Source organism: Miniopterus schreibersii, assembly GCF_964146895.1.
Source record: "Miniopterus schreibersii genome assembly, chromosome: 15".
Classification (NCBI taxonomy): Eukaryota; Metazoa; Chordata; class Mammalia; order Chiroptera; family Miniopteridae; genus Miniopterus; species Miniopterus schreibersii.
This window is the reverse complement of record NC_138115.1, coordinates 16,672,975-16,693,094: the sequence shown is the minus strand read 5'-3', so window position 1 is coordinate 16,693,094 and position 20,120 is coordinate 16,672,975. Positions and strand designations below refer to the sequence as shown.

General features: G+C 49.5%; 1 protein-coding gene across 4 annotated transcripts in view; it reads left to right on the top strand.

Annotated features, from left to right (window-relative positions):
* Positions 1 to 20,120, top strand: part of CACNA1D (calcium voltage-gated channel subunit alpha1 D) — a gene marked incomplete at its 5' end in the record, with an annotated part of 288,308 nt that overhangs the window by 173,733 nt on the left and 94,455 nt on the right. For all 4 annotated transcript variants that reach the window (XM_081159099.1, XM_081159098.1, XM_081159100.1 and 1 more), the window contains one exon: positions 12,146 to 12,315. In XM_081159099.1, coding sequence (XP_081015225.1) covers positions 12,146 to 12,315 — 170 coding nt within the window. The remainder of the gene's footprint in view (positions 1 to 12,145; positions 12,316 to 20,120) is intronic.

The following is a 20,120-nucleotide window of genomic DNA, read 5'->3' as shown; positions in this document are numbered from 1 at the left end:
GGACAAGTGCGAGTTGAGAGGTCAGCGCCCCGGCTCCCGTCCTGGTTCCGTACTTTTTAGAATCGTGACTTCTGTCAGTGTAATTCACGTCTCCAGGTCAAGGCTTTTTCATCCCTAGACTTGGAGAGCTCCACCTGCCCTGTAATTTTTCCTCCAGGGCTGTCCTAAGGACCTAGGAGAGAAGTGGATGGGAAGGGATTTTGTAAACTGAAGAGACCTTTCCAAATATGAGATGTGCTCAGCACTGGCCAGCTTGCAGTTTCCTTCCAGAAGGAGGTTCCTGTGTTTGAAAAGCCTTATTTGCAGTCTGAACACTCACTTCCCAGCTCTTCTCTCCAGGGCCCCACATCTCTCCAGGACCTGGAGTGGCACTTGAAGCACTAGCCTCATTTCTCTAAGCCTGATTGTCATAAGAGGTTGGTTTGGATTCAGGGATAAAAGATCTTTCCCTTGAAATAAATCTTGGTTTAAGTCATCTTCGGGTGGCCTTGGGGCCTCCAAGCATTTGGAACTTTACAGCTTCTGGGTCAGAGGCTTTTGCTGCATCTGAAGGGTTCTAATCCAGTGGGCAATGGCATGCTCCCTCCCTGGAAGTCGCCTGGTCCCTCCCTCTCTAGCTCTAAGTCGAGTGTCCTTTAGCACTGTCTGTATCTAGCAGTGTGCCCTGTGCCCAAGGACTGGAATGGAGGGTTGTCTGGGCAGAGAGGGCTCTCTTAGGAAGCTGGACTCAGGTTGGGCATTGAAGGATGGGCATTTGTAAGGATGAAGGGAAAGGAGGGCACATTCCAAACCAGGCCAGTGGTAAGAAAGGCAGGTGTACCATGTGTGTCGGGAGCCAGCGAGGTGGCCAGCAAGGCTGCTAGGATGCTCTGTGCTGGCCGGTGAGCAGTGGGCAGAACATGGATGTATAGTTGGGAACACCCAATGAGGGAGGCAGGGTTTCTTAATGGGAGCTGTTGAGGTGTTTGAAAATACGGTGATGGAGGAGAGCTGGTCCTGGAAGGTAAAGCTGGTGCCTTGCAGGGTGGAATGGAGTGAGGAGAGCTCTGGCGCAGGGCCATGGTGAGGTGGAAACGGGGGAGTTGATGCGGAAGATAGTCGTGGTCCAGTGTCTCCCCAATGACAAGGAGTGATCTGTGGATTTGATTGTCAACTCGGGGGTATGGATTGTATGAGAGAATTTTTTATTGCTTATAATTGTTAATATAGTAGCTAAGATATGCCAGGCACCTTTCTCTATTGCTTTGATGAAGTGGCTTTGCCTCTGTTTTACAGATGAGGAATGCAAAGCTCAGAGAGTTTAACCTTTTTCTCAAAATCACACAGCTGTAAGTAAGGAATTCCTAGTAAGGTAGGGATTAAATCTAGATCTGCTTATCTCGTCAGTTGGAAGTCCTTTCTGTGTCTGGTGAGCGGGAGCCCCCTGTGGGATGGGCTGATACATCCTGAGCTTGTCTGTTCTCCATGCTTTGTCAGTTTCTGTTCCCAGAATTAATTAGTCAAAGCAAAGTGGACGAGTGGAATATGGAGTCTTCAGAGAAACTGGTCTCTTTTTCCTCTTAAAACTGCATGGGAACGAGTCCCATTATAGCTCAAGGGGTCCTTTGGGATCCTGTTTCTCGGGTGCATCCCTCTGTATCCCTGCCCTATAATAGGATGCTTGTTCCTTGCTCTCAACTAAGCCTGGTGACTCAGCAAGGGCACTTCCCACCCATCCTGCTCTTCTAGGAGGAACTCCTGCTGGGAGGGAGACTCCACCTCCTCTCAGTGCCTCTCACCAGGCGATTTGCCTTTGACCTAGCCAGTGGTGGGACTGGGGCTGAAATTCCTACAGGTGTTGCTTTGAGGACATCCCAGCAGGTGGGCTCAGTTCCAGCTTCTTCCCTGGACCAGTGTTGCTCATCAGTAGTGAGACCCACCAGCAGATGTTTGCACAGGCAGGTCCAGCGTTCAGCTAACCAGGCCCTTTCATATAGCAAACTCACTGCCCAAGTCCACCGTGCCCTGGGGGGGCTGGTACCGTCACACATGTTTAATTTTAATGATTCTACCATCTCCCAGTCAGTCTTCAGGTACACATTTTTCTTATTTTTCTTCAAAAACTGGAATCTGTCAAGTCTAGTGAGGTGTGTTTCTCAGGTGACTTCTTAAGCAGCAGTGTTTGAAGCCTGCCATGGAAAAAGTATGGTGTTGGCTCGGCTCATTTGATTGAGGGATGAGTTCATTCAGAGAAAGTGATGCCAGGCGAGAGAGCCCATGTTTTTGAAGAATATCTCTTAAAATGTATTTTTTTTAAAAAAAACAGAATGGAACAAGAAGTCTGTAACTTTTAGGACGCAACCTGCAAGGATTCTCGTCATTGGGGGAAATTTTCTGCAATGGAAAGTTTTTCGGTAGCCATGGAAACCCCGTCTTCAAAGAGAGAGACTGCTCCTCTGTCCTCAGACAGGGAGACGTGGGGAAAGGAAGGTGTGTTTCAGTCTAAGAAGCCCGAGACAGTTTATTTCCACGTATGGCTCTTTTAGACTTGTACAGGACTCTGGCTATCTTTGTTTTTGTTTTTTGTTTTTGATGACATTGATGGGTACAGTTTTAAGTGGTAGAAAGTTACACGGGCATTTGTGATCTGATACATCTAACGCAGAGCCCATAATCCATGGCTTTGACATGATCGTGAGCCTGTGGTACTGTTTATTAAATTTACTCAGCCTGTTATTATCGAGCAACTACTAATGGCCTGGGTTTGTGATAAGGAACCAATATACAAAGATAAGACAGACGCAGCCCCTCCTTCCCGGACCTTACAGTCTAGTGTGTTAAAGAGAATATTAAATAACAATTGCAGGGCCATGAGACAAATTCTACACGAGTGAGACTGTAAGGACGCTGGAGAGATGTCCTTACAGGCCTACCCAGCCGAGGGGGATGGTATGTGGAGGAGCAGAGGGGGAACAGCATGCACAGTGGCTGGGAGCTAAAAGAGAGCTCTATACCTTGGGGAAAACGAGTGAGCTTTAGGGTGGCGGGGTACAGAGTGCGAGCAGCAGGGGGTCAGAAAGGACCAGGGGAGATGAGGGAAGACCAGACAGGTGGAGCATTGTTCATTCCACCCCGTCCCCATTCCTGTAGCGTAGGGTAAGTGCCACATGTACCCAGCCCTCTCACCTGCCGTCACAGTGGATAACTCAACCTAATCATTAAAATCTAGGAGACATCTACTTTGAAAATGGTTCATCTTCCCAAAAGATGGAAACTGTTTGCTATTTAAAGCATCGTCACAGGCTTGTATGTCAATAAAAGCAGTCAAGGACATGCACAAAAAGGGAGGGAGGGTTGCTTTGAGAAAATCTCAGCACACCCAAACCTTTGCAAACAGAAAAATTAGGAGGCGCTCAAAGTATTCACCAGGGGGTTTATTTCAGTCATGAGTTCCCAAAGAGCGGTCGTAATGTGGTTGGATGATTAGAAATATGGTTGTTAAGTGTGTTCCTCAACACATTTACTGTGCGAACAAGGGCCCTTCATTTTCTCTTGTCCCTTGTGGCAGCCAGTGACTCCCCTCCACTTCTTGGTGGCCAGTGCCTGGCATGCCAATAAAGGATTCTGTCAGGGGTCGGCTTTCTTCCCCTCCTTGGGTCTTCTTGGTAAAGGAGCAGATTTTAGTGATGGAGTGCTGCCTCCCAAGGCCACTGCTCCTGTTCCGGCCTTTGTCTCACACACAGAGTAAGAACATACTTGGGCTAATCTTGGCTTTTTGTGGTTGATGGAGGGAAAACTGGAGCAAAGCCAATGATTCTGATGAACTTTCAACTGAACCAGTGCCAATATTAAATGTATTTTTACTGTGAAATATCACACTTTATTGTTGATTTTTAAAATAAAACAAAACATAGTTTCTTGAACAGAAGCTGAATTTGCATGCTTTCCAAAAAACAGATTTAAATATAAAAATATTTTTTGAACCAAACTACTTTTTCATTCTGTTTTATTTCCTTTATGTTTGTGTAGAGGAAATAGTTTAGGTCTAAGGAAGACTGGCCTCTGCTGATAAAAATTAGTGGGTTACTCTCAACTTCCCCCTACTTTTTACCTTTTTATAAATGCTGCCTTTTTGTTTTTTCTTGGGGGGGGGGGCGTTGTGAATTTCTGATTCCTCAGTTTTACTAGACATCTGAGTCCTAGTGATTAGCCTTGTTCACTGGAGGTTTCTGTGCTTGTTTGTGTTTGTTTTCTGCGTGTGGGTATATTTCAAAGTATTTAATTTGTCTAAATTTTATTTGTGTGGGTCCGGTTAAAAATAGCATTACAACCCCCAAAAAAAGCCCTATCTCTAAATCAACATGATTTTTAGTGGCCCATTTATTTTATGGGGCACTTGAGAAATAACAGATTCCAGAGCAAACTGTGGGTCATCCTTTTGCCTTTGTGGCAGCCACGTTGGCCCTGCACTGACATTTGAATGCAGTGGCTGCTTCAGGCTAAGCGCTCGCTCTCCAGCAGCCTTGACTGAGCCGGGGCTCCCAGAGAGCAGGATGTCAGGGCCAGTAAATCCTGGGCAATGGCAGGGTTTGGGGAATTCTCTGTAGGGTGTGGGGCCAGTGCCCAGCCCCTGGAGAGGGTGGGGGCTTCCAGGAGGAAGGATGGCTGGTTCCAGGCACAGAGGGTCTTTCCCGGAGTGGTGGGCGCTTCCTGGGGAGGTGAGCAGAAAGGGTGCTGTCACCTTCCTCTGAGCCTGAGTTGGGCTGTGGAAGAAAATCGAATGTGGGGGTAAGCAGTGCATTCTTCCCTGCCCCTCTCTCCCTCATCCTGACCAGTAAGTGTCCACTCTGTGCAGCTCCTGAGCCAGGAGGCAGGAGTCGGCACCCCAGGGAAAGAGCAATTGGTTAGGAGCCCCGGGGTCCCTGTGTATAGGGCACATGCGTGGGGCCAGTACAGTACCTTGTGGAACCTCGATTTTGGCCTTTGTGAGACAGGAGTGAAAATCCTCACCCTGCTTGTCCCACGCGAAGTAGTGAGGGGCCTGTGGCACAGGGAATGTGAAGACACGTTGAAGGCTCCAGATAAAAATCAAAATACATACGAGGTTTGTTTCTGTTATTACTAGAGAGAGGGGCCACAGCCTGGGTGGGCTCCCCTACAGGGAACTGTCAGCTCCCTGGCAGCGCAGGCCCAGATCCTGCAGGGGTTAGACGGGTTCCGGTGGGTACATCTCAGGGCCTTCTGCTTGTTCTTGTCTGTTTCTCGCTCCATCTGAAGGGCCTGTGTGTGCGTCATGGTGTGGCTGCTCTAAGTCAGAACCCCTCCTGGCCTTTTCGTCTGAACTCTTAGCCCTTTGGCTTCCTGGTGTTGATGCCACCGGATTTCTTGGCTGCCATGTCTAAAGGAGGGTGCCAGGCTTCTGCCCAGGGAAATGAGCAGAAAGTGAGGAAGGGTCCAGTTCTCAGCAGTCAGGGGCCCTGCTGTCCCTTAGAGCCATAGAGGAGGCCGGAGAGACTCAGTTATAGGGGCTGTTGAACAGAACCCAGGGCGGTGTGTTGCCACGTGCCGGCCTGATGGGACACGGGATGTGGTGTGGGCCTGGGGAGGCAGACAGCAGGTCTCTACAGCATCCCATGCTCCAGGTGCCCTGCTGAGGCGCTAGTACTTTTCCATCAGAAAAGTACTTTTCCCTGTATGCACCCCTCTGGGGAAACTGCTACCTCCCAAGGCCACCCATTCGTTTTTGGTGGACTTTGACTATTAGAAATTTCTTCCTTAGATTGTGATGAAATAAATCTTAAACATCCACCTACCCCCTGGGGCACATGGGGTCTGCTTCCTCTTTTCCATGGCAGCCGCCCAGAGCTCGAGGCCTAGGAACAGGGCTCCTCAGTGGTGTCTTCTCCATCTCGTCTCTGTTCTGCCCTGACCACCCCAGCTCTCTTTCCTGAACACATAGGCGGGGAATGTTTACATGGCAGGTGGGCATCACCAGGCGCTGTGGGGTCCGTGTTAACCGGGATGCGGACACAGGGTGCGCCAGACCTCGCGCCCCAGCGTGAAAGGGGTGGAGGTGAACGTGATCGGGGAGGGGGAGGGGTTGGGGTCAGCGGTGGCAGGCTCATAGGTGTTTTTCTGAATTATTAAAAAAGGTGGGAATTTTATCAGAAACATGTTACGTTCAACTTGCGTTTCTCTCGATGGTGAGTCCACCCAGCCTCCCCCATTGATTAGAGTGCCTCCCGGCCTGCTCACCACCATGTGCTCCTTCTTTTGGCCTCATCAAGAGTAGCTCCTGTTGCAAAGCGGTTAAGGCCTCTCCCATCCAACTTCTGTGGCTTCCCCATGGCCCCCCAGGGAAGCAACCTCAATGTCTTACTTTGGGGTTTAAGGCCCCTTCTGGACTGACTATACGCTGGTTTTTGAAACTCATCCCTTCATACTGTACCCTCTCTTCCCTCTGCCTCCTATGTGCCCACGTTGAGATCCTTAGGAGTGTTCGCTCAGGAGCTAGATGGGCTTGTGTGACCAACCTCCCAGAGCCTCAGTTTCCTCAGTGTCTGTACAGTGAGGGTGAGAACAGCTCCTCCCTCACAGTGGACACTCCCCAGTGAGGTTGGGGTAAGGCATCGAGCTGGGTTCTGCTCCGGATACCGCGTTGTGGGGGCCAGCTGAGACGGCCTGTGCTTGTGCGTGCGCACGCGCGCACACACACGTCTTGGTGTTCGGGGAGCAGAGTACACTAGTGACTCACAGGAGGGGACACACACACACACACACACACACACACACACACACACACCACCACCCCCCCCCCCCCCCCCCCCCCCCGTGCCTTGGTGTTCAGTGAGCAGAGTGCAGTGGTGATTCACGGGAGGGCAGATTCTGGATGGGGTGGCGAGAGGAGGCACGGGAAGCTGGGTCTTGGAAGGTGAGCTGGAATTCAGAGGTGGGAGAAGGCTGTTCAGGTGAATGGAGCTCTTTGAACCAAGGCTCAGAGGGTTGAGGAATTGAGAAGAGTGTAGCCAAAATGCAAGGTGAACATCTGTAAGAAGGGGAAACAAAGCTGGAATAGCCTGTGGGATAAGGCTAGAAGGCCCTGGGTGCCAGCCTGAAGCATTTGACCTTGATTCTTGAGGGCAGCAGTGAGGAGCCATGAAGTATTCTGAGCAGGTCAGTGCCAGGATGAAGTCAGGTCTGCAGCAGGAACCAGGAGCCAAGAGGGAAGCAAAGCCCGATGACACGCTCTGGCTGTGACTTCTTCCGGCGCCTCAGTGGACAAGGTGCTGGCAGACCGGCCACCATAAGACGCTTGGTCGTTGTCCAGCTGGCAGGGAGATTCCTCCCTGAGAAATTGCTCCTTACAAAAGTACATGGACCTGAGGGAAGATTTTCTAACAACCGGGAGACAGCCAATCTACCACCCCATGAGGCTGTAAATGACAAGGGAAGATGGCAGGCTGGTGTGGAGGCTGCTCCAGATGGCGTGTCTGGGCTCGGACACACTCATTTTGTGCTCCTGGGAGATCTCAGGAACTGTGGGCTTTCAGTCCCAGTGCACTCTGGCCTCCTAGGGAGTAGGCTTGTTTTGTTGTGTGCATTTTTTGGGGGTACATTTTGTGCATTTTGAAAGGGGGCATCATAGGAGAGAGACAAACATGGAAAGGAAAACATAAGAAATGGACAACATTGTCCATTTCCGTAAGGAGCCTGCAGTCTAGCTGGTAAGCAGAAATGAATACATAAAATGTAAATTTGCATTTGACTACTAAGGTTACAGTTTCCAAACACTTAAAATCTTTTTCAAACTACAGAAAAGTTGTAAGAATAAGAATAGCATAGTGAATGATCCTTGTACCCTTTATTTGAATTCACTTATTAGTGATTTATCTCATGTGCTTTTTATTTGTCATCTATAAGGGTGTAGACTGGTTTTAAAAAATACTTTATAATTCATTACTATCCTTAGTTACAACTTTTGAGGGCTCAAACTATCACAGGTTTGGCCAGCTAGAGGCATTGCTCTGGCTCCTGTGTCCTTATGGCATGCCCACATCATGCTTTTATTTGCTTGTTTGGGTTATTTATTAATTTCAGTACTACTTTACTTGTTTCATCTCGTACATATTCTGCCCTGCCCCTGGAATCAGCCATTTCACCCAAGACTACTGGTTTCTTTTCATGGGAAATGGTATTAGAGACCAAGATCCTGGGTTCCAGGTGTGCTCATAACTCTGGGTATCTCTGCTTCTAGATCCTTTCAATAGACAGAGCTGGGAAATATATGCATTTACACACATGTATACATACTATATATGTAAGTGCGTATGTGTGTAGTAAACATATAATGAATTCACACCAATACTGCCAATTCCAGTCCATCCCCAGAGGGTTCTTTCAAGCCCTCCTCCCTTCTACATTTCTCTATCCCTCCTCCCACAGTGAGACCCTGGCTCCCAACAACATTGATGCATTATTTCATTTGTCAAGTCCTATAATACATCTGAAATAATTTCAGCATTGATTTGTCCGTATTGCTTCACAAACTCAACAAACCTCCTGAAAAGAGTTCAGCACTTAACTTGCAGTTCTTCCCTCACTACAGTCCTGCCCAAGACTGAGACTGTCTGTCAGATGTTCATAAGCTACTTGGTTACTTCTTTCTCCTTCCGCATGGCTATGGTTTCATTTGAAATACAGTCAGGTTCATTTGTCTATTAATTTGCTTCTACTTTAGGGGTATTTTCCCTCCATCTCATCCCTGTTAAATTTAATTTAAAAGTTTTAATGTCTATAATATTAACGTGATTCCAAAAGTCAAAACTATAAACACACTAAGTAGTGCCACTCCTACTTTAGTCCCTCTGCTCCATTTGTCTCTGTCATTCCTGTCCCTTATTTCTGTCTTAGCCTTCAGATACATCCCGTATCAGATACATCCTGTAGTAACATATGCATGTTTCCTTATTTCCTCTTTTTCTTTGTCTGCAAAGGGTAGCACGCTATGTGCTTTTTTGTCCAACCCCTTATATCTTTCTTCATTTGATTGCACCATAAACAGAATTCTGATCTGGAGCAAGCAGGCTTCTGTCACACACGGGTTGTCAGATTTCTAGTCGCTTGGAAAAGTCTGATGGTTTCTACCAATAGCTTTGTTAAATCAACTTTTGTAATAGTGACTCTTATTTTATCCCTTCTAAAATGATGAATTCTTATACAAAAGGGAAAACTTTTTTTTTTTTTTTTCCATTATCCACTAAGGTTCATACAAAATTCAGTGGGATCAAGGGAGATTTTCTGGAATGGAAGGTGTGTTGTGACGGGAATGAGTTATTTTCAACTGAGTGATAGCGTTGCAGGATTGATAGGGCACTTGGCTGCTCATCCCTCTGAGCCCTAGGATATTATGTGTCCTTTTGTGCTGCTCTCAATTCTGCTGGGATCACTCAGCTTCGAGCCAATTCAGAGCTGTTTGCAATTTTTCCCCCTTTGGTATTTGAGAAAGCTCCTCCAATTGCCTTTTTTATGCCTAGATCCCACAACTAAATATTACATATTTGAACTTCACATTTGTACAGTGTTTTGTGATTTCCACAGTATCATCTTATTGGATGTTTTATTTAATCCTTGTGAAACAGTAGAGTGGGTATTGTTTCTGCTTTGCACGTAAGGAGACTGAAGCTCAGAAAAGTGGCAGAGCTGGCACCAGAACCCAGCCCTTCAGATGTGGAGCCCCGTGTGGTCTGGGAGGGCCAAGGGGACAGCCGGGTTTATCACAAATATCTACCTCCCTGCATCTTTTCCTCCACCCTGTCTCATAGCTGGCAGGGGGAGATTTATGCCTAGTACATCTTAGTTCTGTCCAAATCAGTGAATGTTACCTGCCTGCTAAGTATTAGGCCCTTCAGAACTGTGAATTGAGTTCGGAGGGTTTACATTGACAATTTTGTTATATGAACTTTTGTAATAGTGGCTATTGTTTAGTCTGTCCAAATCTGGCAGTCTTTTTTATTCTCAGAAATTTTAGTCATAGTAGGATGTACCCATGGATGCTGTACTGCATCCCAACAACCAAAACTGTGCAACAGTGATGCAGCTTGTTAGAGAGGGCTTTCTGTATTCCTAATACAAGAAAACTTCATAAAATACAATATTAAAGCACCCCCCCCTCCCCCCAATAAAGCCCTTAAGTTTCAGGATAACTCTTTTACTATCTTGGTCTTCTTCAAGAACTCAGATCAGATATGTAATCATAATAAGAATGCCGTGTTTGTAGGTAATCATGCACATTTATACTCCAAGTTCAGAATCGAAACCTGCACAGAGATTTGTACTTGGATGCTCCTGGGAACAATAGGATTGAAGGCCCACATACTTGTTCTTTACCGCGTGTTAAAAAAAGTTACATAATGCATTTTCATGTGGACACGTGACATTCCAGGGCTGCCTCTTGTTCGGGGATGTGATTCTGGGTTGGGTGTGGCTTTTCTAAAGTTCAGATTAATATGTTGAATCTACCCCCGACCAAGTTATGCATGTCCTGTATCTCAGGAAGCCTGGGAGGCCTAGAAGCCTCCAGTCGTTCTTGGGGTATGGTTTGCATACCTTCTTTTTTGAGACATAAGGAAAGGCCCCTGGGCTGGGAGTGCAGAAAACACCTCAGGGTCTTCACCACCTTCAATTCAGCCTGCAGATCCCTGGAGGGGGCTCCTCTGAGAGCTGGGCCCAGGGTGCACCACAGTCCTGCCCCTCCCCACTTTCCCAAGGGTGAAGAGGGGAACCAACCAGCCCCATCAGGGCCAAGGACAGGTTCTGGAGCATCAGAAGAGGGGGTGATAAGGAGCACTGAGTGTTGTCCTTCTAGCTGTGGGCAGAGGGTGCAGCCTTGGCAAGGATTCCAGTTCTTATCTGAAGTACCAGCGTCACTGGGCGTCCATGTCTCTCTGCAGCCCTTGGACAGCCCAGAGTTGGGGGCGGGGGAAGAGAGAGGAGAGAGAATAGGGGTTGGCTTTATGTCAGCAGGTCATTTCCACCTTCGTCATGTGGGAGATGTGCTGGCTGTGGATTGGGAGGAAGGCAGAGGAAGACAGACGTGACCTCTGTCTGAATCCGGGGGTCTGTGTGCTGTGTGCAGGAGCTGCACTGCCTGGAATCTCATCTTTCTTAGCAGCTTTTTCATCATACTTACTAAATCTGCAACTCGCATAACTTGGCTCCTGTAACAAGTCACGGTTGGAAAGGCAGATGGTTCCTTGTATATGAAAACTGGGTAATCGTCCACCTGACTCTCAGACTCGCTGAGCGATGTGGGGTTCTGTGTGCGCATCGATGTAGGAGTGCAGACATGAAGGCGGAGTAAACAGCGGCCAGTTGGGAACATGGACACGTCTGCCAAGGCCTTCCCTGGGCAGGTGTTCCTGTAAACGCCAGATCCTGCCGCCTCTTCACCTCCTAGAGGGAAGGCTTGTGGGGGAAAGATCAAGAAGCAGGGTTAAGAAAAAAGGCGTGTTTCCCCAGGGCTCCATTTCCTGCCTGGGATGGGAGACTGGGGCTGGGAGCTGGGTCTCCCCTGACCCTGTCCACTGCTCTGCCCAGAACCTGCAGGTGGTGGGGGTGGAGCCTGGACCGGTCCACCTCTCAGGGCCCTTGGTTTAGATAAAGGGGTCAGCACACATAGGAATGTTACGTTTCTGAAAGTATTGCAGAAACACTGAACTCGGTCGGTGCTCTCTTTGACCTCAGCTTGGCCCTCCTGGGCCCTTTCTCTTCGAAGTGCGATTCCTGCTATCTGAGGAGGCTGCAGGGGGAGGTGGGGCACCTCTGAGTTCAGGCCCCTGGTGGGTGGGGGGATGGCAGCAGGCGTGCCCTGACAGCACATGGTGTTTTTGGCCCGGGCTCCTTGGGGTCGCTGGAATCCTGCAGGGAGCTCGTTTTCTGAGAGAGGGTGCATGTGTGTTGGTGTGTGGCCTGCAGCTCTGACACCCACAGTCTTGCTTGGGACGACACTGTCCTGTCTGTCCACGTGTGTGGCCCCCGTTGCTGTGCTCGTGTGGCTGTACTCGGTGCTGTGTGTCCTGCCACAAGACTGTTGTGCCTCAGGGCAGATGGCTTGTGCTGCGGGTCCCCGAGGGGTCCTGACATGTGCTTGTTCTCTTGCTTCCCTCAGAGAATTCTCCAAGGAAAGAGAGAAAGCAAAAGCCCGGGGAGATTTCCAGAAACTCCGGGAGAAGCAGCAGCTTGAAGAGGACCTGAAGGGCTACTTGGATTGGATTACCCAAGCAGAAGACATTGACCCTGAGAATGAGGAGGAGGGAGGAGAGGAAAGCAAGCGAAACAGTACGTGGCGCCCTTCTAGCCCTTGGCCAGGGCGTCTGTGTGCAGTGCAGGTGTGGCCCGCAGCAGGCGCTCCTGCCCTCTGACCTGCCTGTGAGACCCAGGGCCCCTCGACCATCCGGTCCCTTCTGCCTGCATGTCAGAGAGGACAAGTGCATATCCCTGCCTCTGAATTTCTGCCTGAGGTTTGGATTTGAGAGCTGTATCTAGTCACGTCACTTTATGGTGGAGGAGGGTCGGCCAGACTCACCGATCACCTTGGGAATTCAGTAAGCCCCTTCTGGGCGGGGCTGGGTATGGCACCACCTCAGGCGTTCAGGAAGCCCCTGTGAGCGGGACCAAGTTTGGTAAGACCCACGTTCACCTTGCCTCACAGGAGACAAAGTTGTGGTTCCTCCTCTTCCGAGTGAGCAGTGTTGTTGGAGCTTGGAGAGCAGGTGACCTCTCTACCCCTCTGCTACCTGCAGTGGCTCCCACCTGTGCTAGCCATGGGAAGCCAAATGCTTGGCCCCTCTGGGGCTGGGGAGAAACCAGTTTTGGGCAGTGTTAGGAGGCCCGTGAGTCAGCGTGGCTGCTTGGGAGCCCACCCATCTGGTGCCCCACCCACACTGACACGAGGCACCCAGAGCACTTCCTGCTGTGGGAAGGCCTGGGGCTCAGTCAACCACTGGAATTAATTGTCAATGTCAACCAAGACGTCTGTCTTACCATATACTCTTCTCACAGACATGCTCTTCCTCTTCCTGTGGCCATCTGTGCCTCAGGTAAAAGTGGGTATTGACATTTAGCAGTGGATTTGACTAAGATGTTTGTGACTTGTTTCCAATCTACAGTAGTTGATGGTAAAGACCGATAACATATTTCAGAGGCGCATGTCCATTGAGAGACCTGAGAACTGCCTTGCAAAAGATGGCTGAGGGGGCCCCCCTTTGAGTGGAGCCCCTCAGATGTCCCCCAGCCACTCCTTCATTCAGTGAGGCTGGGTGCTGGTGTCAGGAGGACTCCTGAGATGGAGAGGCTGTGTTTGCTCCTTCTGGGGAAGGGCAGGCCGCACACATGCAGATGCAGCACAAGGAGACGGAGACACAGGTTGGAAGGGAGGCAGGCAGGGGGCTGAGAGGAGGAAGGGCTGTAGGAGAGAGCTGTGGAGGCATTGGACCTGAGCCTTGAAGGATGGATAGATCTGAGACATGTCACAGCTCAGTGTTGGGAAAAACATTCTGAGCCACAGCAGTGGCATGAGGAGGACATCGAGGTGGGAAAACTCAAGGCTCAGGGAGGAAGCAATGGACCCTTGGTTTGGCTGGAGCACAGAGGGTGTGCAGGTCAGGGAGACACAAAGCAGGGAGGGTGAGGCGAATCTGTGTTGCTTCTGTAGACAGGGGAGCATGGGGACTGAGACCCATGCTGGAGGGAATTCTTGACTGAGGTGGCCTTCAGTGATTTCTAGACTCACGTTCTGAGGCTGTGATTCCATGGGGAGTGAGGGTTTCCTGCTATCATGGTTGCAAATGATTGATTGAGTCCTGTGTGCCATTGGGGGAGCCACTGGCCACTCTCCTCTCCGCCCCTGCTTCTTCCCAGGTCTCACCCACTGCTCCTCAAGGAAGAGCCTGGGGTTCACCACCTAAGGATTGGGAAACTGCAGGAGGATTTCTAGAGCTGACTGTGTTTGTCAGAGTCAATAACTCTGATTTGAGATCAGAGTTTATAAGCTTGAGTTTGTTTGAGTTCCAAACTCGGTGGTGTCCTCTAAGTGTGGGGTATAAGAAGAGCATCTGCATGTCTTTGCACAGCTCTCCCAGGTGTTTGAGCCAGCCTGAATCCCCATGGCCTTTGCACCTGCAGTGTGGCCAGCAACAAGCTGCTTGCGTGCAGCTTGGGGAATGCTTACCATGCTCTTTTCCTCTTCATTCCCAAACCTCAGTGTTGATGCTGCCCCGTGGAGGCCCGCTGGCCACCTGCCCCCTTCTCCTAAGCCCAGCATCTAGCATATTGTGTACAAACCAGTGAAAGCACTGGTCCTTCTGCTGAGCAGAGCGCCTTTCTCTGCTTGTTTAGGATTGTCCTGTAGGAAGCTGAGGGAGGCCCTCTTGCGGACTGATGGCCTTTCAATCTCTATTGCGCCACCTCTGGCACCGTATTTATGGCCTGTGATTTGAGGAGAAGGAGGGATTTTTGTGATTTGAGGCAATGCCTTCTGGTAGTCCTGAGGGTCTACGCTTGTGTGATAGCCCAGCATTTCCTGTGTTCTGCTGTCTGATGACAAAAATCAGTGCCTCTGCCGTTGGAGACCTTGCCGTGGAGAGGAGACAGAAAAGCAGTGCCGCATTGTAAGGCACTGGACAAGCTGCACCGTAATCAAGGGCCAGCAGTCTGCTGTGGGAGTCCAGAGGGCACCGAGATGCGGGCTGGTGGGAATGCAGGGAAGAGCCCATGGAAGAGGTGGTAATCCTGCTGAGCTCTGAGGGATGAGCCTCCTTGGGCTGCAGAAGGTGGGGGAAAGCTTTTCAGGATGAGGAAAGGGCATGAACAAGGTGAGGATGGTTACAAATGTTTAAAGTCCTTACATACATTACTTAGTAATATAATCAAAGAAAGAAATCCCCTTTAAAAATTGTAGATCTTCAGCATCCACTTTGTAAGGGGGGCTCCAAATCCCAGAAAGCTGCACTGTGTCTCTAGAACGTGAGCATTGTGGCTCCTGCTATGCCCAGGGATGCGTGACTGCCTGCGGAACCCGCTCAGAGTTTGATCCAGAATAGCTCATCCTTCTGTGGGTGGAGCACCCGGAGCACCCTTGTCCTTCGTCAGGCTCATTTGCCAGGTGCTGCGGTCTCCTGTGGAGCGAGGCTCCCAGTTTTTCCCGAGTCATCAGAGCCTAGAGCCCTGATGATTAGGGTTGGAAATAAAGACATAAATCCCAGGCTGTGGGAACCACGCAGGGAATTAATTGACTTAAGAGAACCCGGGTCTCCTCCTTACGAGGAGGTGGGCCTCTCTGAATACATTTCCAGCAGCCCAGACCTTTTGGAAAAGCAACGACCTCCCGTGGCTACTAGCCATTTTCCTCTTGTCCCAGCCAGAAATCACAGGGGAGAGTTCCAGCAAAGCCCACGTTGAAACCAGCAAACAGAGGTTGACTTGCCACCTGCACACCCAGCCTGGTCACTGCCGTCTGTTAGCAGGCAGAGAAGTGTGGGTATGGCTGGTGCCAGCAAGCCCCCTGGGTGTGTCAGATCCACCCCAGCCCTGCTCCTGCATTATCTCTGGGAAAGTGGGTGGGACTCCGTTTGGGGCTCCTGACCTTGTCCACACTGCCTTAGGATGCTGTCTCCACAGATTGCCCTTTTTAGGTCCTGGGTGGGATTCCCCAGACACTGAAAAATTAAGTGACAGTGTGAGAAGAAGCCCTTCCTGATGGCGGAGCCTCAGCTGAGAGGAGCAAAGGGGAGAAGAGGAGGCCATTAATAGCAGGTGTCAGGAGCCCACGGGAGGAGGCGCTGGGCTGGAGGTCATTCTGATGCCCCTTCCCTGGAGCTGGCTGGCTGTGGTTGAGTTTTGTGACTTGGAATTTGGACTTGAGTGTTAGGCACATTACCCAGCCTCTCTGAGCCCTGTTTCCTTGTCTGCAAGATGGGGATAAAGATATTCAACCATTAGGTTGTCATGAGGCTTAAAGGTTCGATAGCTGGTAGGAGCCACCACGGCTGTAGACATGTGCTGCTGCTCTTTCATCAGACTCCAGTAAAACCGGACCAAAACAGTTATTTTTGCAGATTCTACTTGACCTCTGCCCAACCTCAGGGTGAGGGCCCATTTTAGGACCATGTCCCTACACTTTCCTGTTTAGAAACGATAAGGTTCCGATGTCGTGATGGAAAAACAAACCTGTTGACCTGGTCACCTTTGAGATATGGTGGCACAACTCTCTGGCTCTCGAAGCCCATTTCTGGCTGGCTGATGCCTGCTGTCAGAGAACAGATGTCAGGTCAAGTGCTCAGAGATGTGCTCACATTAGCTTTTCTCTCTGATCTGCTAAATGTCATTTTCTGCATCTGTGGTACCAACTCTGGCTGTAGATGACAACACCCCCCCTCCCCCTGGGAGCTCGAACGCTTCCAGATGCTACCCCCAACCCCTTGCTGATTAGCTGGTCTGTGGTGGGGCTTGGACGTGGCTTTATTTACAGCTTCCTGGAGGTTCCAGTGGGAAGCCAGGGCTAGGAACTTCCAAATGCCGTCCCACTGAAGAGCACATGGTTCTAGGCTTTCCCTTGAAAGAAGACAAACGGAGAGGCAGTGAGTCCCTGCTGGATTGTTTGGTGGCTCCTGTGACTGGTAGCTCCATCTTTGTGCATTCACAGACTACTGAAAATGTCAGTTCCATAAATTTGCTGTTAGAAAGCTGGTATTACACAATTAATTGGATGGACAAAATTCCCTTGGAAGTTAGTTCCTGAGCATTTGGGAAATTTTCAAGGATAATTTAACTTTTTGCTGAGCTTCAAATTTCTTAAGAAACCCTGCCAAATCTCAAAGTGATTTTTTAGATGTACACAGCTGCTTCCGAGTTAACAATGGAGTTTTTCTAGGGCCATTAAAATCTGAAAGCCTAAAATTCTATTTTAAACTCGTCTCATTGTCAGTGATTAGTCTTAAAAGATAGCATTAAAAATAATGAAATGGTTTTAAAGGGAGCTCATTGTGAAGTTCTGGCCAGAAAAGCAGGGCCGTTTCCCTGTGGGAACTATGAATGATCAACAGTCCCCATTTGAGGGGATATTGATGCCCTGAGAAAGGGCGGGAATACCTGGAACTCCACCTCTGAGCACAAGGAAAGCCTGTGTCTTCATCAGGGTCCTAGGCTGTGAGCACTGCTCCTGCCACCTCCCACTGGGGCTTTGCCCCTCAGGTCTGGGGGCACAAGGTTGCCATGGCTGTCACCTCCCTCTGCACCTGCCACCCAGACGACTTTTACCATGGTGTCTGATTTGCGGGCGGGCAGAAAAGAATGATGGAATAGCTGTTTGCAAGCACACGGCATGGACATTTTCTGGTCCTATTTAAAAGGGTTATGTCTTCAAAATTTGATCTCTGAAATTGCTTTCATCACAATTAAACTACCTCATGGCACAAGCTCCAGGCCGAAAACATTCGATTGAAAGCTGTAACACAAACAGCAGCAGTTAGAGCTGCATGTGGCGGACAAGCATCCAGGACTGCTGTCCTCTCTGAGAGGCTGCTGGAAATGCCATGACTTGGAGGCCCGACTAGGAAGGGCCTGGCACTGGGGTCGGTGGGAGACACCGGCTCCCCTGGGTGGTCCTGGGAGCAGTCACCAGCCCTGGGTAGGCTTAAGAGCTGGAGGGAGACGTATTGGAGGGTGGTCGTCCCACCGTGGAGCCCGGAGGAGCCCAGGTTTGCAGAGTCCCAAGTCAGGGTTGTTTTGCTTGTTTTTAATGTATTTGAATTACAAAAGTAATATTTATGCACTGTAAAGGAGAATTCATATAATATCAAAGTATATAAAGTAAGAAATAACATTCTTTCGTCTCTCTTCTGAGAGAGAACCAGACTTGGCAGTGTGGGTCCTGCTCTCTCTGACCTCATCTGTGCACATAAGGACGCAGGACTTCGCACAGGTAGCTTGCTCACTGGTCCCACCAGGAGGCTGCCCAGCACAGACGGTTCTGCACCTTGAGTTTTCACTGGACCATGTGCCATAGACAGCCTCCCATGTTTTTAAAACAACACCTTGACTATTTTCAATAATTGGCCAATGTAAGAGCTGTCGCAATGGACTCTCTACGGCGCATGGACCTCCACCTTGTGGCAGTTATCAGATTTGCAGTTTTATCCTTGGTGTGGTGGTTTGACTAATGTCTTCTGTGTCAGGAGACGATGCACCATGGGGGCAGAGACAGGGTCAGCTTCTGCTGTTCCTTGCGTAGCTGGCACCTAGCGCCGTATTTGTCACACACGTTATTTGTTGCATGAAAGCACACAGGATAACACCTCCCATTTATCACGTGCTTCCCATGTGTCAGACACTGTTTAAGGGCTGTGGGTGCATTCGTCCGTTATTCCTGACAGAGCTCTGTGAGGCGAGGACTTGACAGATGAGGAAACTGAAGTACAAAGAGGTTAGGTAGCTTCCCAGGGACCCATGACTGTAAAGTGGCAGAGCTGGGATTTGACCCCAGGTTCTGCCATAGTCTGCACATTAGCCATCACTAATCCCCACAAATGCATGCGTGGGTGTCTGCACCCTCATGTTCACGTTCTTGTGGGAGAGATTATCAGGAAGGGTTTTGCTGGGTCAAAGAGCATGCTCGTTCATGCTCATTAGAAATATGGGTGCTATGCCGAGTAACAGCAGTTTACAGTCCCACTGATGGTGTCCCCGTGGGCCCTCTCCCACTCTGCATTCCTTCTGCAGCCCCACACTGCCTCTGCAGTTCCCTTCCTTGGAGCATGTGGCCTCTACAGCAAGGACTAGCCTGTGTGGCGTGACCGCCATATCACAGAGCTGGAAGGAGTTGGCGACCCTAGAGTCCTTTCTCTTGTAACCTAGTAGCCATAGGGGATTTGTAGTCGTAATGGTTGACCACGCCTCACCAAAGCTGAGCATGCCACTTGTATTACCTACTGAGTTTCCTCTTAAAGCCACCCTACGAAGTGCAGGCCCAACTAATATTAACATTTCACGAGTGATGAAACTAAAGCTTAACAAAATCAGGTAACCTGTCCATGGCCATCCAGCTAATAAGTGGCAAGGCTGGGATTAGACCTGGTCTGTCCAAGTGCAGAGCAGGCCACTTTTCTAACACCCACGTGTCCTGCCCCATAATAGCAATACTGGCTGGACTCAAACAGCCAGCTGGGCAGCACGCGGGACTCCTGACTCCCTCTGAAGTGCCTGCTCCCTAAGCCCCTCTTACCCTTCTTAGAGGGGAGGCCAAACACTGGAAACCTTTGCCTAGAGCACATTGACTGTTCATTGTTAGTGACTTGGTTGCTTATTGTAGTTGGTGGTTTATTTAGGACAGATTCTTAAAGACAAGCATTTTATCTACTAGCAATAAAACGTACACTTTTCTCTCCACGGTCAGATCCTGAACTGTAGGTTTCCACGTAGGACAGTTTCAGGTTTTGCGTATCCAGAGTCCGTAGATGTTTTGGTGCCTCTGGTTCTCGGGCCCTGTTTGCGTTGCTCTTGCTGCCCTCTACTGAATCGTAATGAAATCGCTTCTGTTCAACCTGAAGGGGTCACACTGGCCGACTTGCTAAAAGAAGATAAGAAGAAAAGGAAGTTCTGCTTTCGCCAACGCAGGGCTAAAGATCACGGTAAACAGCTGAGGCTGAACTTGTCTCCATCCGACTCTCCTCTCAGACCCCCGACGCTTTCCGCTCACCCACAGGCGTGGTGTGCCGTGCATGTCCCGGGTGCTGTGTCTGTAGATGCCTGTGTGTTAATTGCTTGATTTCTTTGAAACTTGGTCGTGTTGTTTTCTTCTTGTCTTTCCCTAGAATGTGTGTCTTTGCCAAGTCAGCATTGCAGTTTCCTTTCTGTGTGAACTGTACCTTTTAAAGAAGCAGCTGAACCAACTCAGAAAATGTCTTTAATTCAGCATGAATATTCTTAGATTGGAAGCAGACTTTTTAAACACTTTTCCCCAATTGATGTTTTTTTTCCATCTAAGATGTTTCAGTTTAGATGAAAGCCCAGTGACGTTCCTTGATTGATCTTTTTTCCAGGGTACATTTCTCAGATGGCCTCTTGGTCTTGCACTCTCTGGCAGGTTC